The sequence below is a fragment of the Notolepis coatsorum genome (genome assembly GCF_963971535.1).
Source record: "Notolepis coatsorum genome assembly, chromosome: 5".
NCBI lineage: Eukaryota > Metazoa > Chordata > Actinopteri > Aulopiformes > Paralepididae > Notolepis > Notolepis coatsorum.
The window spans coordinates 9943616-9967441 of record NC_140169.1 but is presented as its reverse complement, the minus strand read 5'-3'; the positions used below and the strand labels follow the sequence as shown (position 1 = coordinate 9967441).

General features: G+C 46.0%; 1 protein-coding gene across 2 annotated transcripts in view; it reads left to right on the top strand.

The window, feature by feature from the left end:
* The window catches only part of lrch1 (leucine-rich repeats and calponin homology (CH) domain containing 1), a 348164-nt gene that overhangs the window by 271831 nt on the left and 52507 nt on the right, over positions 1-23826 (top strand). For both annotated transcript variants that reach the window (XM_084314586.1, XM_084314585.1), the window contains exons 12-14: positions 1940-2017; positions 2327-2363; positions 21211-21271. In XM_084314586.1, coding sequence (XP_084170712.1) covers positions 1940-2017; positions 2327-2363; positions 21211-21271 — 176 coding nt within the window. The remainder of the gene's footprint in view (positions 1-1939; positions 2018-2326; positions 2364-21210; positions 21272-23826) is intronic.

Sequence of the window (23826 nt, the reverse complement as noted above, 5' to 3'; positions counted from 1 at the left end):
TAAGTTTGATGAACATGTGAAAAGAAAGAATATTGTCTTCCTTGTGGGTTTAAAAATCGCCAGGGGTCAGAGACCTTGAATTCATTCATAAAGGCATGAATGATTTTGGCAGATCTTGAAGGTACACTATTCCTGGGTGATGAGCGATCTAATCTAGGATTAATCCAGACATTGTGGTCTCCACCCTGAATCAGATAATGTGTTGACATATCAGGTATCCTGGCAAACAGTGTTTGAAAAAAGTTCTCATTGTCCCAATTGGGGCCGTATACATTAGCCAGAATTACTGGTACATCATACAGCCGTCCTATAACTATCACAAATCTCCCGCCAGGATCCGAGATAATATCGGAGTAAACAAAGTTGACAGATTTATGGATTAGAATGGCTACCCCTCTGGATTTCCCTTGAAATGACGAATGATAAACCTGACCCACCCATCTCCTCTTTAATTTGATATGATCCGTTCCCTTTAAGTGGGTCTCTTGAAGGAAAGCAATGTTAGCGCCAAGATGTTGAAGATGATGTATCACCTTACTACATTTGATCGGTTGATTTAGGCCCCTGCAATTCCAGCTGCAAAACCTAAGTACACCTCCCGACCGCTGTGCTGATCTAGGTTGGGTCATAATACCGGCAAGATAATGAATAATGAAAGACCCCCACCACCCCAACAACAGCCTGTTCCAGCTGCTGAGGTCAGGCAGACGCCTGCGAACCCCAGCTACTAGGACAGAGCGGCTTAGGCTCAGCTTCTTCCCCCAGGCCATCAGAGCCATGAACAATGTACATTGAGTGCTCAGAACATTGAACTGTCCACACACAAGCACACATGAACACACACACGACACGCACACTGTGCACGCTCACACACGAGCAGCCACTTAACACTTTAACATGAGCGGGCACACACTCATGTCGCACACACGCACACTTATGGCCAAAGGAAAGGACACTTTAAATTAGAATAACAGGAACAGTGTATTGCACTACCAAAGCTAACTAGCATGTCACACATGCTCTGTAAATAACTATGTACAGATACCGAGATGTCACTCCATGTTACCTGCTACCTGTTACAGCACAATGTTGTTTTCTTCTTTTGATTCTATTATATGTACCACTGTATTGCACATCGTTGCGGGCAAGACCACCCGCATTTCATTGTATACCTGTATGCCGTGACAATTAAAACTCTTGACTTGACTTGACTTGAATAGATGTGCTGGGTACACCGCAAATGAGAAACACTGAAAACAATAAAATAAAACTGCAATAGGGCGACCAAGCCAAGTACACAAAAATTAAAAAGAACTGATACAGACAACATTACTCCCCCTTCCCTCCTCCCCCCTCCCCCCTCTCCCTTCCCCCCTCCCTCCTCCCCCCTCCCCCCTCCCCCCTCACGCCGAAGCATCTCCCGCTGAGATACGCGTGTGGTGTGGTGCCCGGAGCTCCTGCCCTCTCCCGAGTTTCGTGGTCTCTGTCCAGCAGAGAGATTTTTACAACTTTTTGAACTAAACCTATAAACTGAAGCTATGGCATCAGACATGGCCACAAGTAAATGTCTCACATTTAGCAGATGGACTTTATATGAACTAATAACTGCAATAAAGTGCATATACGTATTGCACGTGTGCCTGCGTTAATGCTGCACTTACACACCTGAAATGGGCTTTGAGTGAAAATAATAAGTGTGTGCGTGCACCTGCTGCCCATGCATAATGAAAAAAAAAAAAAAAAAAGCTTTAGATGAAATAGTAAATGTAGTATTCATACCAACACAGTGAATGGGCTTTAAGCGAGATCATATTAAATGCATGCGTATATGTGCTGCACCTATCTGTGCAGTAAGTAGGCTTTTTAGGAGAAATAATAATAATAATAATATAATACATCATACAACATATAATCAGGTGTTATTATCTTGTCTTGTCAGACTGAACATGGAGCATGGAGGTCTGTCTGGAGTCCAGCTCTACCCTGTGGAGATGGTCATAGTGGAGGAGTCCCTCAAGTAAGGCGTGTGTGTTTTGTGTATCTGTGCTTTTTTGTGAACAGTACGTGTGTTTTTATTTTCTTCTCACTCTCTCTCTCTCTCTCTCTCTCTCTCTCTCTCTCTCTCTCTCTCTCTCTCTCTCTCTCTCTCTCTCTCTCTCTCTCTCTCTATCTCTCTCTCTCTCTCTCTCCCTCTCTATCTCTCTCTCTCTCTCTATCTCTCTCCCTCTCTCTCTCCCTCTCTCTCTCTCTCTCTCTCTCTCTCTCTCTATCTCTCTCTCTCTCTCTCCCTCTCTCTCTCTCTCCCTCTCTCTCTATCTCTCTCTAGTGGTCAGGACAGTGATGATGGCTCCACTACACCCAAGGTGAGACTTGAAGTATGGACATTAAAAAGCAAAAACTGAGTCTTTTCTATAGGACAAAAAAACAAAGAGCATAATGATTAACATGACCAGATAAAATGTGTGGGCTGGTCTTATGGTGGTATTTTATGTGTATAGCACCTTTCATACAAGAATTGCAGCCCAAAGTGCTTCACAACAGTGATGTAGAAACAAAATAGACATAGGCAAAAAATTTGTATAAAATTGGCATAATTATAGACTGGCATAAAATGAGCAGATAATTTATATTGAAACCTCACAGACATTTTTGAATAGATGTCATTAGAATTAATGAAAAATTGTTGCATAGTCCTGTCTAGTTGATATATTTCTATACATAGCATAGTCAATTGTACATTTTGTAATGCTCCATCTTTGCCTTGACCTAAATAACATTGCACCCTGACATGCTTATACAGAAGCGTGTGTTAAGACCCCAGCCCTAAAATCTGCTAGGTATTATTTGTGCTATTGGTTTTGTTATTGATTATTGTAGCACGGACCGTACGGTGGTACAGTGGTTAGTACTGCTGCCTCACACAGCAAGAAGGTGCCGGGTTCAAACCCCACTGCGGCCTTTCTGTGTGGGGCATGTTCTCCCCCGGGTTTTCACACCATAAAAATCATGCACGCTGGGTACATACCCCTTGAGCAAGGCACTGGCATTGGAACTGGAGTTGGTCCAAACTGTGGCAGCCCACTGATCCTAAATATATAGGATGGGTTAAATGCAGAGGACAAATTCCTGGTATGTGCCAAAAAATTACTTGGCAAATACAGAGATTCTAATTGTAATAAAACCATTAACAAGTACAGTACATACCTCTCCTCAGACCTGTAAACACGCTAGATAAGCAAGGCGTAGTATACATACTTGGTATACTTATGGCAAATGTGGGTAAACTGTGCATATTTAAAAATGTTAAAAAGTAAATTTAGCATATTTCTCTAACCTTAACCTCACTGGAGACATCACACCTATCACTTGCTTTGTTGGTTCATGAACACTAAATGCGTACTGATGCTCTGGACACAGGGGAGGTGATTAAAAAGGATCCTGATGCGGTTGTGATGCGTTTTCATCTCACAGTCACTGACCTGACCGGAGAACATTCTGTATATCCAGGGAAATGTGCAAAATCACTAATCCCACATTTCCTCTAACTTATGTACATACTATTTGTGTCTTGAAGTATACTAAATAAGTACACACAGGTCTGAACGGTTGGTACGTTCTATAGCAGAACCCAGAAGGAGGCTATGAGTTCCAGCGGAGGAGATCGCTGATTCTAGAGAAGGCCCGGTTTCAGGCCCAGCTTGCGTACCTCCAGTATCGTAGGCATGTGGCCACACAGGTAACCATAGAGACAAGCCACACCCCCCCCGCCCCAGGCTTCCCAGTCAATCACAAGCAGTCACAAGCACTCGTCCATGATATATGTAGTGTCTTGCCTCTGGGTCACTTCAAGTTCTCTTTGAAGCGTTCCACCATGTGGACAACCAAGTGGTTACTAGATGACTCATCTAGAAAGGGCTTGAAGTGACTCCACCCCCCCGGTCTGTCCTCAATAGGCTTGCAACATTTTGGGAATATTCAAAGGGGGAAACTTTCCATGGGAAGTAATAGGAATATATGAGAATTAACCGGATTAAAATGGACATATAGGGGTTATTTGCACAGGCTGTATTTACCATGTTACATGCAAACATAATTGCACACCCTTCTACAATTTAGTTATGAGTTAAACTCTTCTCATTCAGATACCGTGAGGTGAAAAGTCAAGGGAGGGACCACTTAAAAATGGGCCGTGTCTTTGCCAGTTCTTCACCTCAACATTGTGCCTTATATTTGGAGCAATAGGTATCCCCGTCATGGGTCAGCTAGCATGATATGGTTGGTATATCCACAGATTCCTCAAGGTCTCTAGTTTCATTATAAGCTAAGATTTCCATTTGGAATTTGGTAACATTTAAAAAATTCCCAAGCTTAACTTCCCATGGAAACCTTCAGGAACATGTTTTACTGGAAAGTTGCTGACCCTTTGCAATCCTAGTCCTCAATGGTGGTACCATCCATGGTTTTTACCTGTGTGTCCATTTAGTTGCATGTGTTATATGCAATATAGCCTACTGTGTGTTTCTACTAAGAGGTAGATATTGTGGTAGTGAGTTTGGTGTCTTGTGTGTTTTGTGTACAAACTTTGCTGAACTTGAGTTCACTAATGTTAGCTAGCTACTGTAACTAGCTCAGCTGGTTGAACAGCTAGGTTTGCACTTGCTAACATTAGCCTAAATAAACACATAATTAGCTTGCATTATTTTTCCCCTTCAACATATCTGTGAACCTTGGAGCCCCTTTTAGCCATTTTATTGGTATCAACAGATTCTTTGTGGCCTCTAGTTTCATATGATACCACCATTGTTGCTCTAATTTCCCGATAGAGCCTGCAAAAGATTGTAATGTCGGTGAACCAACATCGAAATTTGACGATACGGCTAATAACAATGTTTTAAAAATGGCCAATATCTGCAAACCGCTACTCGACCGCTACTAGCTACAGTAGCATGCTAGCATTTCACGTAGACTCAGTATCTATTGTCATCTTCACTGTTGGTGTGAGTTTGATACAACCTCCAACACATAAATTCAGACCAGTGCCTGACGATGCCTTTCTCTACCTGGCTCTCCGTTGGAACGAATCGGGAGCAGTCGGCACAATGTGTTTTAGTCATAATGGTGTCATTATAGGTGTCGATAGCTGACAAATGAAACTATTTGGGTCCCAACCAAATAGGCTTTTCCATTAGAAACTTAGACTCTCCCACCAAATCAATAAGAAGCACTCACAATACCATGGCAACAACCACATAGAAACACTCTATATTGATTGATGTCTTTATATCAAAGCATACTATATATAGACTCCCAGAAAATCTGTTTCTGTGTAATGACAAGTCGCAAGTAAAAAAAAAAAAAAAAAAAAAGGTAGGCCTATACTAAGTATACTTAACCTCTTAAGCCCGATCGGCCCGGTACAATATTTATTTTACGTCGTAAATAGATCAATACAGTCGGTATTAAGTAATATTGCGTTTCTTTTTTAAATGTAGCCAAGAGTAAAGACTCTAACCCAGGGGTCTCAAACTCAATGTACCTGGGGGCCGCTGGAGGTAGAGTCTGGGTGAGGCTGGGCTGCATCAAATATTCCACAAAAAAAGGAATATTTTTCAGTCCATTCAGCATGAGCATGCCATATTTTTCTACTAACTGCCTGCTGGCAAAACTAGGCTACTAGCTACATTTATCTCACGGAGATACTGTAAAACTGGGAACGAGGTTACTAGCTACAGTACCTGCAGATTAGACTACCAGTAGATGCGCTGTCAACTCTCGTTCTGACTCGGACCCGCTGAAAGAGACAACACTTATTCCGTGAAGACCCGCCCTACTCTGCTCTGATTCGCAGACTGTGGGTGGGGGGAAGAAACGCTGACGGGACGCTGAATGTGATTGGACCAGAGTAGCCAGACAGACACAGACAGGCAGAGCACTGCTTGCAGAGGAGACAGCGGAGAATTTCGAGGATGCCTGCCATACACACTGGATATATTTTCCTTCCACTTGGTATCACTCCGGAATCACGTTTCAACCAAGTCACTAACGTAACGTTGCTGTCATGAGCCTGCGCTATGGTAGCCTACAAGTGATAAAATAAATAAAACATCCAACTCGCACACTCGGCAACAAGTTGCGCGCGGGCAGCACAAACACTAAACTTTGATGTCAAGTAGGGGGCCGCAAAATATCATCCAGCGAGTTTGAGACCCCTGCTCTAACCCTATCTAAAACTGCAGTCAAAGTGTTTACCAATGATTGTAAGTGTTATTAGCAAAATATGAGCTTATGAAAATATCTGCGCATTGCACCGGAAAACGGACGATTTAGACGCAAGAAGAAGAAGCACTCGTGAAATTGCTGTAGTCCTAAGAGAGAGGAGACCCAGGGTTTTCGATGGACGTCGGAATTTCATAAAACTTCACTACCCAGCTCACACCAGCTGCCGGCAACGGAAGTCCAACCATTTTCCATGTAATTCTTCTGACGTGATTTTCACGTTTATATCTCACGGGTCGAACAAACCTCAACGTTATTGCCATAAAATACAACGTATATTGTTTCTTTACCTTTCTGTGAACGTCTAGGAAAAAAACATCCGGTGAAAAATGGCGGAGCTATGGATATTATACAAAAGTAACTGTACTTACAGTAGATTTCATTCACAGTCCTGTAACGAGCGCCTGGTGGTTCTAAATCCAGATTTAACTCTGCCATTGGAAAGAGGAGATCCATAGATGTATTGCTATAATAAGGTAATTTATAGGCCTAATCTTCTATATTCTAAATTCATATTTCAAATTGCATGTGTCCGGATGGCAAAATTCAGTACTGTATCTACAAAAAACCCTGTAAATCATCTGCCCTTTATTTATTTGCTTCGATCTTTTGCGCACTTGATCTCAAGATGGAGCTGAATGAGCTCAGTGGCAATTCCTCACATCTGATCAATGTTAGCATGGTGTTATTCACCGTCAAAGAGGGAGGGTCATCAAAGAGAAGTCGCCTATTCTCAGTCCTTGCCCCACAATGGTGGAATGAACTACCCACCCCAGTTAGGACAGCCGAATCACGTCCAATCTTTCGCCGTCGACTAAAGACGCACTTCTTCAACCATTATCTGAATTAAAAAAAAAAAAAAAAAAACAATAAAAAAATCTAACCCTAACTAACCGTACTGTCATGCACTTGTCCTAATAAACTAACCTACACTGTAGCACTCAACACTTTGATGAACATTGTTGCTCAGCTGATAGAGTTGTGCCCTTCCTGATGGCTTGTCGTACAGAACTTGTAAGTCGCTTTGGATAAAAGCGTCAGCTAAATGACTAAATGTAAATGTAAATGTAAAGATGAAAAAAAAAACATAATAATAATAATTTATATTCTCCTTTGGTTCATTACAATTTACTCAAGCATAGTAACAGACACAATATTTCTGACACTGGAAATACATTCCCTGAGGTCCATAGATGTCCCTGGATACCAGGAACATGCAAATGGCCTTGTAGAAGTGGAGCAATTTTCCATTTACTTGGGTATGTACTTTTAGCAGAATATTCTGAAAAGATGGCTAGGGCTTAAGAGGTTAAATTGTGGTAAATTGAAACCACTTAAATTGTACTTAAATGTGTGCTCAAATATCATTATACGCTTACTAAAGTACAACTTCAATTTGGTAAACATCAAGTATTTTTTAAGTGTACTTACAGCATATTAATGCCTATCATAATTCAATGTGCTTAGAATTAGTACATGAAAGCAGTGCCAAAAATCTAATCAAATCAAATGTATTTGTAAGGCCCAACAACACACGTTAATGTCCCCATGGGCCGGACACGTCTTCTTTAAACAAGTCAAGAAGAAACATCACTATAAATCAAGAACAAAACAAAAACACCATGAAATCCAAAATCAAATATAAAATAAATAATTGGATGCACCACTCCCAGACATACCCCACGCGAAGGTAAGGAAACACTCACTAAAAACCTAGCAATAGGAAAAAAGCATCACAGGTAATGTGGAGGAGGGAAACCTTAGAAGATCCATTCAAGGGGGGATCTCCCTTATTAGATGTTGGTGATGCTATAAAAAGAAAAATACATTGCAAGTACAGTATACTCTCAGAGTGTACCTTATAGCCTAAAGTGCCAAACACCTGGCCCTATAGAGAGGACTCTGTGTGCAGGTTGTAGCCTAAAGGGTCAAACACCTGGGCCTATAGAAAGGACTCTGTGTGCAGGTAGTAGCCTAAAGGGCCAAACACCTGGGCCTATAGAAAGGACTCTGTGTGCAGGTAGTAGCCTAAAGGGCCAAACACCTGGGCCTATAGAGAGGACTCTGTATAGTATAACTGTTGTTATACTATACAGTATAACATCAGGAACAGTGTATTGCACTACTAAAGCTAACTAGCATGTCCTATATGCTCTGTAAATACTAATGTACAGATACCGAGATGGCACACCATGTACCTGTTTATTGCACTGTTTTATTGGATTCTATTAATATGTTGTACCACTGTATTTTATTGGATTCTATTATATGTTGTACCACTGTATTGCACATCGTCGCGGGCAAGACCAGCCGCATTTCATTGTATACCTGTATGCCGTGACAATTAAAACTCTTGAATCTTGAATCTTGAATCTTGTAGCCTAAAGGGCCAAACACCTGGCCCTATAGAGAGGACTCTGTGTGCAGGTTGTAGCCTAAAGGGCCAAACACCTGGCCCTATAGAGAGGACTCTGTGTGCAGGTTGTAGCCTAAAGGGCCAAACACCTGGGCCTATAGAGAGGACTCAGTGTGCAGGTTGTAGCCTAAAGTGCCAAACACCTGGCCCTATAGAGAGGACTCTGTGTGCAGGTTGTAGCCTAAAGGGTCAAACACCTGGGCCTATAGAAAGGACTCTGTGTGCAGGTAGTAGCCTAAAGGGCCAAACACCTGGGCCTATAGAGAGGACTCTGTGTGCAGGTTGAAGCCTAAAGGGCCAAACACCTGGGCCTATAGAGAGGACTCTGTGTGCAGGTTGTAGCCTAAAGGGCCAAACACCTGGGCCTATAGAGAGGACTCAGTGTGCAGGTTGTAGCCTAAAGGGCCAAACACCTGGCCCTATAGAGAGGACTCTGTGTGCAGGTTGTAGCCTAAAGGGCCAAACACCTGGGCCTATAGAGAGGACTCTGTGTGCAGGTTGTAGCCTAAAGGGCCAAACACCTGGCCCTATAGAGAGGACTCTGTGTGCAGGTTGTAGCCTAAAGGGCCAAACACCTGGGCCTATAGAAAGTGTGTGTGCAGGCTTAGGAATGAGGAGGACAAGTGTGCCTTGTTGCCCAAAGTATTTTCAAGACTGACTCTTAACAATGAACAAATCAAAACACACATACACACACAAGCATACTCTGTCACGCACACACGCTCACACACTTACAGACACACACACACACACACACACACACACACACACACACACACACACACACACACACACACACATACATGACATACAGATAGACAGTACTGCTACATCTATACATTTATGAAACCGTACATTAGGTGGGGGGGGGGGGCTGTACATTGGAGGCGGTTGGGTGGGTGGGGTGGGGGGGTTGGGTAGGTTGGGTATAGGAGGGGTGGACACTGTACAACTGTACAAGCACAACTGTACATTGGAATATTGACAAAACCATGTTTGGTAATTTACTGTACATTGGAGGGGGTTGGGTTAGGACATTTACAGGGGCCAGTTTCGAATTGCAGTCTCCCGTATAGGTGTTCTTTGAGAGTGGTTTTGAAAGTGGGTAGTGATCCACATTCCTTTACAGCTTTGGGTAGGGTGTTCCACATTGATGTGGCATAATTGCGAAATGTGTTTAGTCCCTTGTTTGAGCCGAATCTGGGTTTAACATGATTTGTGGAGCTCCCTCTGGTGTCGTGGTATTCACTGACCTTTGGGAAGTATTTTGACATGTACATGGGTACCTTAGTCGTATAGTGTATCTTGTAGACCAGGCCCATTGCAAGTTGCTGTACTCTGTCGTCTACTCTAAGCCATCCTAGGTTGTCAAAGTGGGCAGGGGTGAGGTGGGTTCTAGGAGTAAGGTCAAGCAGTAGTCTGACCAGTTTGTTTTGTGATGTTTGTGTAGCAGGGTGGATTATCCCTACTTTACACGCACACAAACGGCACACAGACACTCATATAATGCCTTGTTACCACACACTGCCCAAGTAAAATAAAAAGTATATTTTCCCATATTAAGTGTGTTAAAAGTACATTTCTACCCATATGTACTTGTTTGAGAATATACTTGTGTATGTGTCTTTGGTATTTCTTATTATGTGCTTTCATGTATTGCATGATCGTCATTAATATGCTTTAAGTTTTCTGAAATGTAGTATTTTTTTTTATTGAGTGACCACAGACAGCAACGTGAACTCAGCAGAGATCTGGATTTTAGATCAAACTCATCATATAACATGTTCTACTGTACAGTATATTAGTTCTGTTCCGTTAGGGGCTCTGCTTGGCATCACACTGCACTCCCTCGCGTACGTGCACGCGCACTGAATAAAATTCCACAAGATATACCTTTAATACCAGTATTAGTCTGACCACACCCCTCATCAGCTTACCTTCATAAGCAGGTGTGTGGTCACCTGCTCTCCTCCTTCTCGCTTTCACCACAAGGAAGTGCCTTGGTAGTACCCCACTTGACGTGTTGTTAGTTGACGTGGAGAAAAATATTGTTTACAAGGAGGAGATACGTTGACATCATATCTTTATTTTCTCTCTCACTATTTTCGAGAAAATACGGCGATATTGTCTTCGTACTGGAGTGTCTGGAAGATGATGATCATTCTAAAAACCCTCCACCGGTTTTCGTATTGGGAGCACGCCGCTGCATGCTTCTCAACTGCAGTTCCTTGCTGTGTTTGTTGGGGTGAAACCTGTCAGGCCACAGCTGAACTGTCGGACACGCCGCTGTTGTGAGAAGCGGTGCGTTCCAGGTTGGGTGAGTAGTGTTTTGCTGGCAGGCTCCACTTGTCTGTTAGTGCTATGGGGGCTACTTGACAAAGTTTATGGAAACCGGCCCCAGGCTAGGGTCCTTTGTTCAGCCACCTAGGCGACAGAAGGCCTTGGTCTGAAGACCATTGTAGTTTTAACTAGTGGGCCGCGACCATTAACACTGGTGATCCCTGTGTGTTCTGGACGAGTGGATTCTCTCTGTCACCGTGTAGCCCCTTCTTTCATATCCAAATGAGAGTATTCCTTCACGAGGAGATATGTGCATGGATGTGCGATAGCGGCAGATCCATGTTCAAGTCAGCTACACAGGCCAGTTTGGTATTGTGCTGATTCCGTCGGGTATTGGTAAAATCACCGTTGTAAAGCAGTGTTGACATCTTGTTTCTCTTTTCTCTTAAAAAGTGAGGAGAGGTTCAGAACGGCGGCCTGTCTGGGTGAGTGTTATGTCATTGTATACATGTTCAGGTGATAGCTGCTTAGCTTACGGTTAGCCAGTCAGCTGTTAGCTGCTGCGTTAGCCTGCTGGGATCGCTGCATGGCCTGCTTAGGTTGGGCCTACTGTTAGCCAGTCAGCTGTTAGCTGCGGTGCTAGCATGTCGTGATCACTAGGTAACGTTAGCTTGCTGCTATAGGCCATGGCCTGGCGCGGGGTAGCTTTAGCTTCTCGCGCGCCGCCGTGAGCTCGCTTCTGGTCGCGTGCGCCGTTAGCTCGGCGTCTCGCGAGCAGGGGCAGTAGCGCCCGAACGGTTGGAGCGGCCGTTAGCTTGATGCTATTCTGTTGAACGTGCTTTGATTTTAACATGTTTTACACTCTTGACTACGACGTCATCCTTGACAGGGGATGTTTCGTCGACCCTGCCCTGAGCCAGGACGGCAAGGTTGCGTCAACAAAGAGGACTGTAGTGCGGGTTGGAGCGGCGACGCTGCCCAGTTCGAACAACACAGGAGCGGCTGTGTTCCTACGGTGTCTGTGACTGCACTTTGCTGATCTACGTTCCGGGTAGGACCAGGTTTGACCAGACCTTATAACACGTCTTCTGGTTTTACTTTTCTAAATGTTTTGTGAATAACGATGTTTTCCCAAACGTGTGTTGCTGCAATGCATTTAGGATGCGACGCGAGTTATGTGTGTACTGTTTTTGTCACTGGCAGTTAGCTTCTCCGTGCAAATCGGGTTGTTGTTACAGATGTGAAAATGATCTGGTTGTTGTGTGAGAAACATCATGGTGTTTATATGTACCGTGTACTCACAACTAAGGTAACTAACCTATGAAGCTATGCTTGGTGACAAGTGAGTAAAAGAATGTTCTTTTCTCAGCCTGTGATGACAATGAACAGTGTGTTCACATATTAACAGGTTTTCCTGTTTTAACTGGCCGTATTGAGGGTAAGATAAGAGGATTGTGTTTCCCCCCGGTTCCCTGGGGACTTTTTCATCCTCCTATCAGACATGTTGTGCACTATTTGTGTCTTTTGTGTGGTAGGGATGCGATGTAACCCTTAGCTTGATTGCTGAGGTTGTGCTAAAACTGCTGGAGAAACTTTATTTTCCTAAAAGAAAAGATGGTTTGGTCGCTGTCGTGTGTGCTTAGCAAGGCCTGTGGCCGATACTAATCGAGAATTATGTATTCTCTCATTGTGAAAAACGGCGTTCCTCTGTTGAGTGTTTTTGCCATTTTTTGTAGGTGATGATGGGTTGTGTGTGTCATGTGACCTACAACTGGGTTAGACTGGCCACAGAAGCACATGTGTATGTTGGACCGGGGCTCTTAGAGCCCTCTCTATTCTGTGTTTTTTCCTTAGTAAAAATCAGATAGCAGGTTAGCTCATGCGCTGTGTGGAGCTGTCAAACGCTTCATAGAGCTGACTATGACTGTCATATTCTCTTTTTGTCATTACATCGTATCATGGGTGTGGGGTCGTAAAGGGGTGAACTGGTAACCTTTCCTCTTCCCCTTGTTTCTGTCGGTCAGGGGTACACCCCCTGTCCTTCAAGGTTCCCGTCACGTGGCGGTTCGGCACGTTACGGGGGGGGGGGAGGGAGTTTCCTGGTTCCACGGCCTGGTATATTGGGCGTGTGCACCGCAGGAATTACCCCACCATAGAGTACGTCACTGTGCGCGTCTCTGTTGGTAGGACTTCCGTGTGCTGTTCAGGTCCATGTGATGGATCTGTTTCAGGGGGGTGGTCAGGGCTCCTCCTCACCAAGCGCCTATTCGGGCCTTCTGTGAGTTCGGACTCCTTCTTCCATGTGAGGGAGCCTCCATCAGAGTACAGAGCCTTCCTCCTCAGATTGTCAAAGTGAGTGGACCCTCTAGAAGGTGTCCTGTTCTATTGTATATGTATTCGATTCAATTCGATTGTTGAGTGTGTATGGGTTCAGGGCCTCTTCCCCGGAGAGCCCTAAAACCAATTTTTTACATGGCTCAAGGTGCAATATATTCTTTTCAATCTGTACAGCTCGCGTGGGAAGTCTCTCTGGGGATCCCCGTCTCCTTCCTATGGGAGGGTGGTGGGATGTAAAAATGTGAAATTTTTTTACCCCTGGCTGTGTAGACTGGGATACATACTGTTGATGCTTCCTTCTTTTCTATTCAAAAAGTGTTGGAGTTAGGAAGTGTCACACCCCTCTTGTCGTTCCCCTGGGCGCCTTGGGGATTCAATGACAGGTCTAAATAGCCTGTTCATTGATGGGGGTGTGTCCCGACGCACGTATAGTGCTAGCTCGCTGTAAACAGGCGACTGACTGGCACGCCTTGGTTGCTTGTGGTTGAAACGGCATTTTTATAAAGCAACCGAGATAGGTGTTTTTCCTCTTCCGACGACCAAATCCCACAACCTGGGTTGGTTTTTCGACGGATTCTCGTTCATGTCTGGGGGATGATGACGGAATGGATCTGAACATATGTAGAGGGGTCTCACGCCCTTGGGGTGGGCCACCAGGCGCGGTTCGCCCGAACGTCTGGGTGGCGCCTTCTTTTCATGTTAAGATCGACACGCATATCTGCCCTTCTCCTGGAGTAGGCATGTCGGCGTGGTTAGGGCACGGGACTGGTTCTGGTCACGCTGGTCCGGATCAGTTGAACCCGTTGTCCGCCGGGGATGCAGATCTGCTGTTCTGGTACCCTGAGGGACTTGGGCTTTTTTCAGGGGGAAAAATGCCAGGTCGGTCCGGGTGTCACAGGGTTAAGCGCTATGGAGACCCTGGTTGGGTACGTTTTTACTCAGCACTGTCGTAATGGCTTACAGCCATGCCATTCTGTACACGCTCGATCTCGTCGGATCTCGGCCGCTACACAGGCAGTGGTGCAGTCGTGGTCACACGCGGTTACACGCCGTGTTACTAGATGATCAGTACGCGCGCACAAAGATGCGCTCTGTCCATTCGTTGTGCGCTAGGTACGCGTGTGGCGTGTTACCAGTTCCCATGTTACGACTGCACCACTGTACACAGGTTGGTCCTGGTTAGTACTTGGTTGGGAGACCGCCTGGGAATACCAAGTACGGTGTGCTTAGGGGCTGGTTCTCCATTCTTTTTCGCTCCTCTCTCACGCATGGCGAAGAGGGGTCTGTTGGGGTGGTCTTTGACCTCCTCTGGTGACCCTGTGCTTCCCGTATCGCCAGGCCCGGTCCGAGGTAATGTTCGTCGACCCGTAGGCCTGGGTTAACCCTTTTTTGAAAACTGAGACACTTGTACTGCGGTATGGCCGGTGTATACCCGCAGGTGTGTTTTGGAGTTTTTTCTTGAGGGGTTATAGGAACAACCACCGCATTGGGTAACGCCAAGGTGGTTGATTCCCTGGTGTGTTGGTGCAGTGTCAACTCTCGGGTTCACCGGTTGAGGGTGCCCCTGCACGTTCATGACGTCTGCCAATCGTGTCAGCCTTCTCTGCCTCAACCCCTCTGGGTGGGGGTTTTTAAATGGAGGCTTGGTCATTCAACAACGCCAGCATACGCCCCTTCCGCCGGGGCGGCTGTGTTCAGCTGTCCCCTCTGGCGCCTGTCTCGTCCGCAGTCTCCAGGCTAGGGTTAACAGCCTGTTGCCTGGTTTTTTCCCCGGTGCGCTGCCTGCTTCCGTTGGTTAACCTTTTTTGTGTGCTTACGGCCATGCTGACTGCCTGTTCTGCAGGGTCAGTGTGCCAGGCGGTGTACTATTGGGGGGACAGGGCCCGCTCGGCTTACGGCCATACCAACCTGAACACGCCCGATCTCGTCCGATCTCGGAAGCTAAGCAGGTTCTGGCCTGGTTAGTACTTGGATGGGATACCGCCTGGGAATACCAGGTGCAGTAACTGAGGGGCCTTTGTCCGAATACGCTGGCGATGTGGGGGGCGGGGCACTACGTGCCCACCTGGTGGGGTCTTGATGCTGGCATCATGGACTTCTCCGGGCCCCCATTCCAGGGAGTCCAGTCCTTTTGGTGGGTCTGGGTCTTCCTTCGCGCTCCGCTGCTACGGCCTTGCCACGGGGTTGGGTTTGCCCTTGACCCCGTGATTCTGGGGGCAGTAACGAGGTTGTTTCCTACGTTCGTTCCCGGGTGGCATGCGGGTTGTGCGTGGGTGTAGTCGTGGGGTCAAGCCACGGTCTGCTCACCCTGTGCGTTGAGTTGCTTGAGTGCCTCTTCGCACGGTCGGGTCCGTCGCCCTCCCGTGAAGCCCCTAATAGGGGGGATGCCCTCCATTAGGGGGGGTCGGGGGGGCTCGGCCCTCCCTGTTCTGATGGTTGTGGGGGGCTGTCAGCGGGGTGTATTTGTCAGCCAGCGGCTCCGCTTGGCCTCCCATTGTGCAGTGTGATGCCAAGCAGAGCCCCTAACGGAACAGAACGTTAGGTTATGGCTATAACCAAGTTCTGTTAGTTAGGGGTAACGCTTGGCATCAGACGGCCGCTGCAGCCCTTGACCTCACCTTGTGGTGAAAGCTTGGGTAGGAGGAGAGCAGGTGACCACACACCTGCTTATGAAGGTAAGCTGATGAGGGGTGTGGTCAGACTAATACTGGTATTAAAGGTATATCTTGTGGAATTTTATTCAGTGTGCGTGCACGTACGCGAGGGAGTGCAGTGTGATGCCAAGCGTCACCCCTAACTAACAGAACTTGGTTATAGCCATAACCTAACGATAACACTCTAACACAGGGGTCAGCAACCTTTTTGACATGGAGTGCCTGTTTGAAATATAGTTGTAACTAGTGTGCCTCAACAATATTCCATGCATCGTAAATATTTTTTCTCATAATCAGGTATTTTTAATGATACTTTTTACATTATTACATCATTATCGTTATTATTAACAATATTATTATGATGGTTGTATCAACCCTAAATCTGAGTTGGGGGGGGGGGGAATGCAATGCAGACAAACAGCTGCATACAGTGCGACCATTTCACTCACATTTGCCCATTCATTTTTGGACACATCACACACCATCGGTGTGTGTACTGTACGTGGGCTGTCATAGCTCCACCTACAGGCCTAATGAAGAACACCAGGAGAACACCAGGATGTGAATGGAGGGTGAATGTGAGGTATATCGTGTAAATAAGTTTTGATTGATCGCAAGACTACACTGTAAAAAATATATAATAATAAGTTACCAGAACTTAAAAATATTTAGTTCAGTTACTGTGCATTAAGGTTTTCAGTTTTCAATCCATAATAATCCAGAAAAATAAGTACACAACCACATTATTTCAACCTAATAAAACTATGTTTATTGTCATTGTTTTAACACAAGTTGACTTGGTAATACTCACATTTTGAGTAAAGAATATGGCTTTTAACATGTGCAATGTTCAATGAAATAGAAAAATAAATAATAAAATTAGTTGATTAATCCCACTGGTCACAATGGTGACCGTAATAATGTTTTTGTTATAAGGCTCTGCAAATGTTACTGAATGATGTAGCAATGTATTTCCAGCTAAATTGAAATAATAAACAAATAAAGGGTCTCAATTAAATATGTGGTAGTAAAAAGAACCTGTGGGAGGATTTCAACAAGATAAATGCGACAACAGTGCAAAATATTTCACTATAATATTTCAAAGCAAAAAAAAAAAAAAAAAAAAAAGTATATATAATTTTTTTTTTTTTTTTTTTTTTTTTTTTTAACTGCTGCCCCCTGTGCCTATGCAAATGCCCCCGCGTGCCTATGCAGGCACGCGTGCCTAAGGTTGCCTACCCCTGCTCTAACATATAACATGTTCTACTGTACAGTATATTAGATAACACTCTGTCTCTCTCTATCTCTCTCTACGTGACGGTTAGAGTCAAGGGTCAAAGTGAGGATAGTTTAAGAATAGCTCTGGCTGGTTTTATGTCTTGGCTCTGCTCATGGCTCAACTAAGGTGCACTAAGCTTCCATGTAAATCCATGTCAAATCCATGTCACACACACATACACACATACATGCACGCACACACACACACACACATTTATGTATGTTAGGGATGTCCGATATTATCGGCCTACCGATATTATTGGCCGATATCGGCATTAAAATGTGATATCGGAAAATATCGGTATCGGTTTTCATTTTTTTTTTTTTTTTAACATTTCTATAACCTTTATTTACCCAGGCAAGCAAGTAAGAACAAATTCTGATTTTATTTATTGTCAAAAGTATGCATAATGTTGTGTTAATTCCACAACAAGAGATATGTAATGTTAATTACCTGAAATTATTCCATTTTTGGGGGGGGGGGGGGGGGGACCCTGCATATATAGGTATCGGTTGATATCGGTTGATATCGGTATCGGAAATTAAGAGTTGGACAATATCGGTATATCGGTATCGGTAAAAAAGCCAATATCGAGCATCCCTAGTTAATCCTAACATTTCAATGTGTATGTAAATATAGTGGGAGGACTATGTATGTGTGTACAGACACAACAAAGTACACGTTGTACATGCAGGACAGTATGACTATTTACCATTTATGACTATAGTACTGTATGTTCAGCAAGTATTTCACATTCTAACTCACCTCTAACTCACCTCTAACTCACCTCTACCTCACCTCTAACTCACCTCTAACTCACCTCTACCTCACCTCTACCTCACCTCTACCTCACCTCTACCTCACCTCTACCTCACCTCTACCTCACCTCTAACTCACCTCTACCTCACCTCTAACTCACCTCTAACTCACCTCTACCTCACCTCTACCTCACCTCTAACTCACCTCTAACTCACCTCTAACTCACCTCTACCTCACCTCTAACTCACCTCTAACTCACCTCTACCTCACCTCTACCTCACCTCTAACTCACCTCTACCTCACCTCTACCTCACCTCTAACTCACCTCTACCTCACCTCTAACTCACCTCTAACTCACCTCTAACTCACCTCTAACTCACCTCTAACTCACCTCTACCTCACCTCTACCTCACCTCTAACTCACCTCTACCTCACCTCTACCTCACCTCTACCTCACCTCTACCTCACCTCTAACTCACCTCTAACTCACCTCTACCTCACCTCTAACTCACCTCTAACTCACCTCTACCTCACCTCTAACTCACCTCTAACTCACCTCTAACTCACCTCTACCTCACCTCTACCTCACCTCTACCTCACCTCTAACTCACCTTTACCTCACCTCTAACTCACCTCTACCTCACCTCTACCTCACCTCTAACTCACCTCTACCTCACCTCTAACTCACCTCTAACTCACCTCTACCTCACCTCTACCTCACCTCTAACTCACCTCTACCTCACCTCTACCTCACCTCTAACTCACCTCTACCTCACCTCTAACTCACCTCTAACTCACCTCTACCTCACCTCTACCTCACCTCTAACTCACCTCTAACTCACCTCTACCTCACCTCTAACTCACCTCTAACTCACCTCTACCTCACCTCTACCTCACCTCTAACTCACCTCTAACTCACCTCTAACTCACCTCTACCTCACCTCTAACTCACCTCTACCTCACCTCTAACTCACCTCTACCTCACCTCTACCTCACCTCTAACTCACCTCTACCTCACCTCTAACTCACCTCTAACTCACCTCTAACTCACCTCTAACTCACCTCTACCTCACCTCTACCTCACCTCTAACTCACCTCTAACTCACCTCTAACTCACCTCTACCTCACCTCTACCTCACCTCTAACTCACCTCTAACTCACCTCTAACTCACCTCTACCTCACCTCTACCTCACCTCTAACTCACCTCTAACTCACCTCTACCTCACCTCTACCTCACCTCTAACTCACCTCTACCTCACCTCTAACTCACCTCTACCTCACCTACCTCCCTCTACCTCACCTCTAACTCACCTCTACCTCACCTCTACCTCACCTACCTCCCTCTAACTCACCTCTAACTCACCTCTAACTCACCTCTACCTCACCTCTAACTCACCTCTACCTCACCTCTACCTCACCTCTAACTCACATCTACCTCACCTCTAACTCACCTCTACCTCACCTCTACCTCACCTCTACCTCACCTCTAACTCACCTCTAACTCACCTCTAACTCACCTCTAACTCACCTCTACCTCACCTCTAACTCACCTCTACCTCACCTCTAACTCACCTCTAACTCACCTCTAACTCACATCTACCTCACCTCTAACTCACCTCTACCTCACCTCTACCTCACCTCTACCTCACCTCTAACTCACCTCTAACTCACCTCTAACTCACCTCTAACTCACCTCTAACTCACCTCTACCTCACCTCTAACTCACCTCTAACTCACCTCTACCTCACCTCTAACTCACCTCTACCTCACCTCTAACTCACCTCTAACTCACCTCTACCTCACCTCTACCTCACCTCTACCTCACCTCTAACTCACCTCTAACTCACCTCTACCTCACCTCTAACTCACCTCTACCTCACCTCTAACTCACCTCTAACTCACCTCTACCTCACCTCTACCTCACCTCTAACTCACCTCTACCTCACCTCTACCTCACCTCTAACTCACCTCTACCTCACCTCTAACTCACCTCTACCTCACCTCTACCTCACCTACCTCCCTCTAACTCACCTCTAACTCACCTCTACCTCACCTCTACCTCACCTCTAACTCACCTCTAACTCACCTCTACCTCACCTCTAACTCACCTCTACCTCACCTCTAACTCACCTCTAACTCACCTCTACCTCACCTCTAACTCACCTCTAACTCACCTCTACCTCACCTCTAACTCACCTCTACCTCACCTCTAACTCACCTCTAACTCACCTCTAACTCACCTCTACCTCACCTCTACCTCACCTCTACCTCACCTCTAACTCACCTCTAACTCACCTCTAACTCACCTCTACCTCACCTCTACCTCACCTCTAACTCACCTCTACCTCACCTCTAACTCACCTCTAACTCACCTCTAACTCACCTCTACCTCACCTACCTCACCTCTAACTCACCTCTAACTCACCTCTACCTCACCTCTACCTCACCTCTACCTCACCTCTACCTCACCTCTAACTCACCTCTACCTCACCTCTAACTCACCTCTAACTCACCTCTAACTCACCTCTAACTCACCTCTAACTCACCTCTAACTCACCTCTACCTCACCTACCTCACCTCTAACTCACCTCTAACTCACCTCTACCTCACCTCTAACTCACCTCTACCTCACCTCTACCTCACCTACCTCACCTACCTCACCTCTAACTCACCTCTAACTCACCTCTAACTCACCTCTACCTCACCTCTACCTCACCTACCTCCCTCTAACTCACCTCTAACTCACCTCTAACTCACCTCTACCTCACCTCTACCTCACCTCTACCTCACCTCTACCTCACCTCTAACTCACCTCTACCTCACCTCTACCTCACCTACCTCCCTCTAACTCACCTCTACCTCACCTCTACCTCACCTACCTCCCTCTAACTCACCTCTAACTCACCTCTACCTCACCTCTAACTCACCTCTACCTCACCTCTAACTCACCTCTACCTCACCTCTACCTCACCTCTAACTCACCTCTACCTCACCTCTACCTCCCTCTAACTCACCTCTAACTCACCTCTAACTCACCTCTACCTCACCTCTAACTCACCTCTACCTCACCTCTACCTCACCTCTACCTCACCTCTACCTCACCTCTACCTCACTTCTACCTCCCTCTAACTCACCTCTAACTCACCTCTACCTCACCTCTAACTCACCTCTACCTCACCTCTACCTCACCTCTACCTCACCTCATCAGGGAGAGGAGAGCGGCTCCACATCCTGCAGCACCCCGCCGTTTGGACTGAAGTCCCGCTCAGGTGAGTGGTGTTTAGGTGTTTTTTTTGGCCTTGTGTGAGTGGATGGAGGTCTGGATGTGGTCAGGGGTCAGGTGGAGGTCTGCATGGGGTCAGGGGTCAGGTGGAGGTCTGCATGGGGTCAGGGGTCAGGTGGAGGTCTGCATGGGGTCAGGGGTCAGGTGGAGGTCTGCATGTGGTCAGGGGTCAGGTGGAGGTCTGCATGGGGTCAGGGGTCAGGTGGAGGTCTGCATGTGGTCAGGGGTCAGGTGGAGGTCTGCATGGGGTCAGGGGTCAGGTGGAGGTCTGCATGGGGTCAGGGGTCAGGTGGAGGTCTGCATGGGGTCAGGGGTCAGGTGGAGGTCTGCATGGGGTCAGGGGTCAGGTGGAGGTCTGCATGGGGTCAGGGGTCAGGTGGAGGTCTGCATGGGGTCAGGGGTCAGGTGGAGGTCTGGATGTGGTCAGGGGTCAGGTGGAGGTCTGCATGGGGTCAGGGGTCAGGTGGAGGTCTGCATGGGGTCAGGGGTCAGGTGGAGGTCTGCATGGGGTCAGGGGTCAGGTGGAGGTCTGGATGTGGTCAGGGGTCAGGTGGAGGTCTGCATGTGGTCAGGGGTCAGGTGGAGGTCTGCATGGGGTCAGGGGTCAGGTGGAGGTCTGGATGTGGTCAGGGGTCAGGTGGAGGTCTGCATGGGGTCAGGGGTCAGGTGGAGGTCTGCATGGGGTCAGGGGTCAGGTGGAGGTCTGCATGGGGTCAGGGGTGGTTGAGTGAATTGAACTGATGAAGACTTCCACTTCACAGAGGGGTTTGTTAAGAGAAATGTCCATTTTGTCAGAGGAAGGGGTCAAGAGAAAGCTCGTCTTCATCGGCAAATAAGATGGAGGTCCAAAAGATCTTGTGTTGAAAAGTCCCGGCTTTTGTTTCTGTTTTGTTTCGTCAAGACATTCAGTCGACTACGGCTCTGGTTCAAATGAACACAAAATCCCATCGTCTGCTTGAGTTAAGCTTTGGTGTCTGCTACTGCTTGTAGAATTACAGCCAGCTTTTAAACCATGCTTTCTAGAAGTTTAAAGGTAGAATCTGTAATGCTGTCAAACTGAAACTTCTAGGCAAAAAAAAAAAAAAAACACTTGGTATTGCACTTTGTTTTCCCTTCTTTTTATATATATTTTTTGCCTAGAGGTCACTGTTTGATGACGGTACAGATTAAAGGAACACGCCAAAATTATGGGAAATATGCACTTACCGTCTTCTCCAGAGTCAGACAAGAAGATAGATAGCAATTGACCTGTCTCAAACCCTGCCCCTTTTCTTGATCCTCCAATCACAACTGTCGCTTACCTCGGACAAACCAAGTTTGTCCGAGGTAAGCGACAGTTGTGATTGGAGGATCAAGAAAAGGGGCAGGGTTTTGAGACAGGTCCATTGCCTCTCTGTGCGTTCAGTAGAAAGCTATCCGGCTGCAAGCCTGCCTGGCATAGCACAAAATGTGTGAAGATACGGACCACTAGCCTAGTTTAAAACTCTTGTTTCTGGCCAACAGCTAGTTTGAGCTGGTCTGTATCCTCTCCCATTAGTTTGTGCTAAGCTAGGTTAGTATGCAGCTGGATAGCTTTCTACTGAACGCACAGTATCTATCTTCTTGTCTGACTCTGGAGAAGAAAGTAAGCACACTTTCCATAATGTTGGCATGTTCCTTTAAGCTATAGCATCCATCCGGCTTGTGTTCGCTAATGACTGTAATACTAGCGTGTAGCTTAAACCACTGCTAACATGATGCTAACATGATGCTAACAGCATGTCCTGTAATCTGTATTGTGAAATGGCACTAATATTGATTTTTATTTGTTTGTGCGTGTTCTTTTGTGTATATGTGTGTGTGTGTGTGTGTGTGTGTGTTTATTTTCATTCCTTTGCTCACATCCTTCCTAACCTCATGTTCATTTTTTCCCGTGTGGCTTTTTCTTCCCTCCTGTCTGTTCACATCACATTGCTTCTCTTGCATGACTGATGACATCATTGTCACTACAAACACCATCCATCTCACCAAACAACACTACATGTGCATGGGTGTTTTACACAACTGCTTGAGATATACCCTCTCCTCTTACCTTCTCCTCTCTGCTCTGCTCTGCTCTCTTCTCTCCTCTCTTCTCTTTTCTCTTCTCTTCTCTCTCATCGCCACTCATCTTCTCTCCCCTCTCTTATCCTCTCTTCACTCCTCTTCTCTTCTCCTCTCTCCTCTCCTCTCCTCTTCTCTCCTCTCTCCTCTCTTATTTCCTTTCCGCTCCTCTCTCCTCTCCTCTACTATTTCTTCCTCTCTCCTCTCCTCTCCTCTTCTCTCCCTCCTCCCTCCTCCTCTCTTCTCCTCTTTTCTCCTCTCTTTCCTCTCCTCTCCCCTCTCTCCCGCATCCACTCGATTGTTCCGTGAACGTTTTCTCTGGGTACTTTTGGCTGTTTTCTCTGGTGAATTTTGGGGTTGGGTGGGAGTTGTGGAATGGACTTGCCTTGGTTCAACACCCCCCCCCCCCCCCCCCCCTTCCCCCCGCTGTGTCACTATTTTATATGCCACACCCACTTC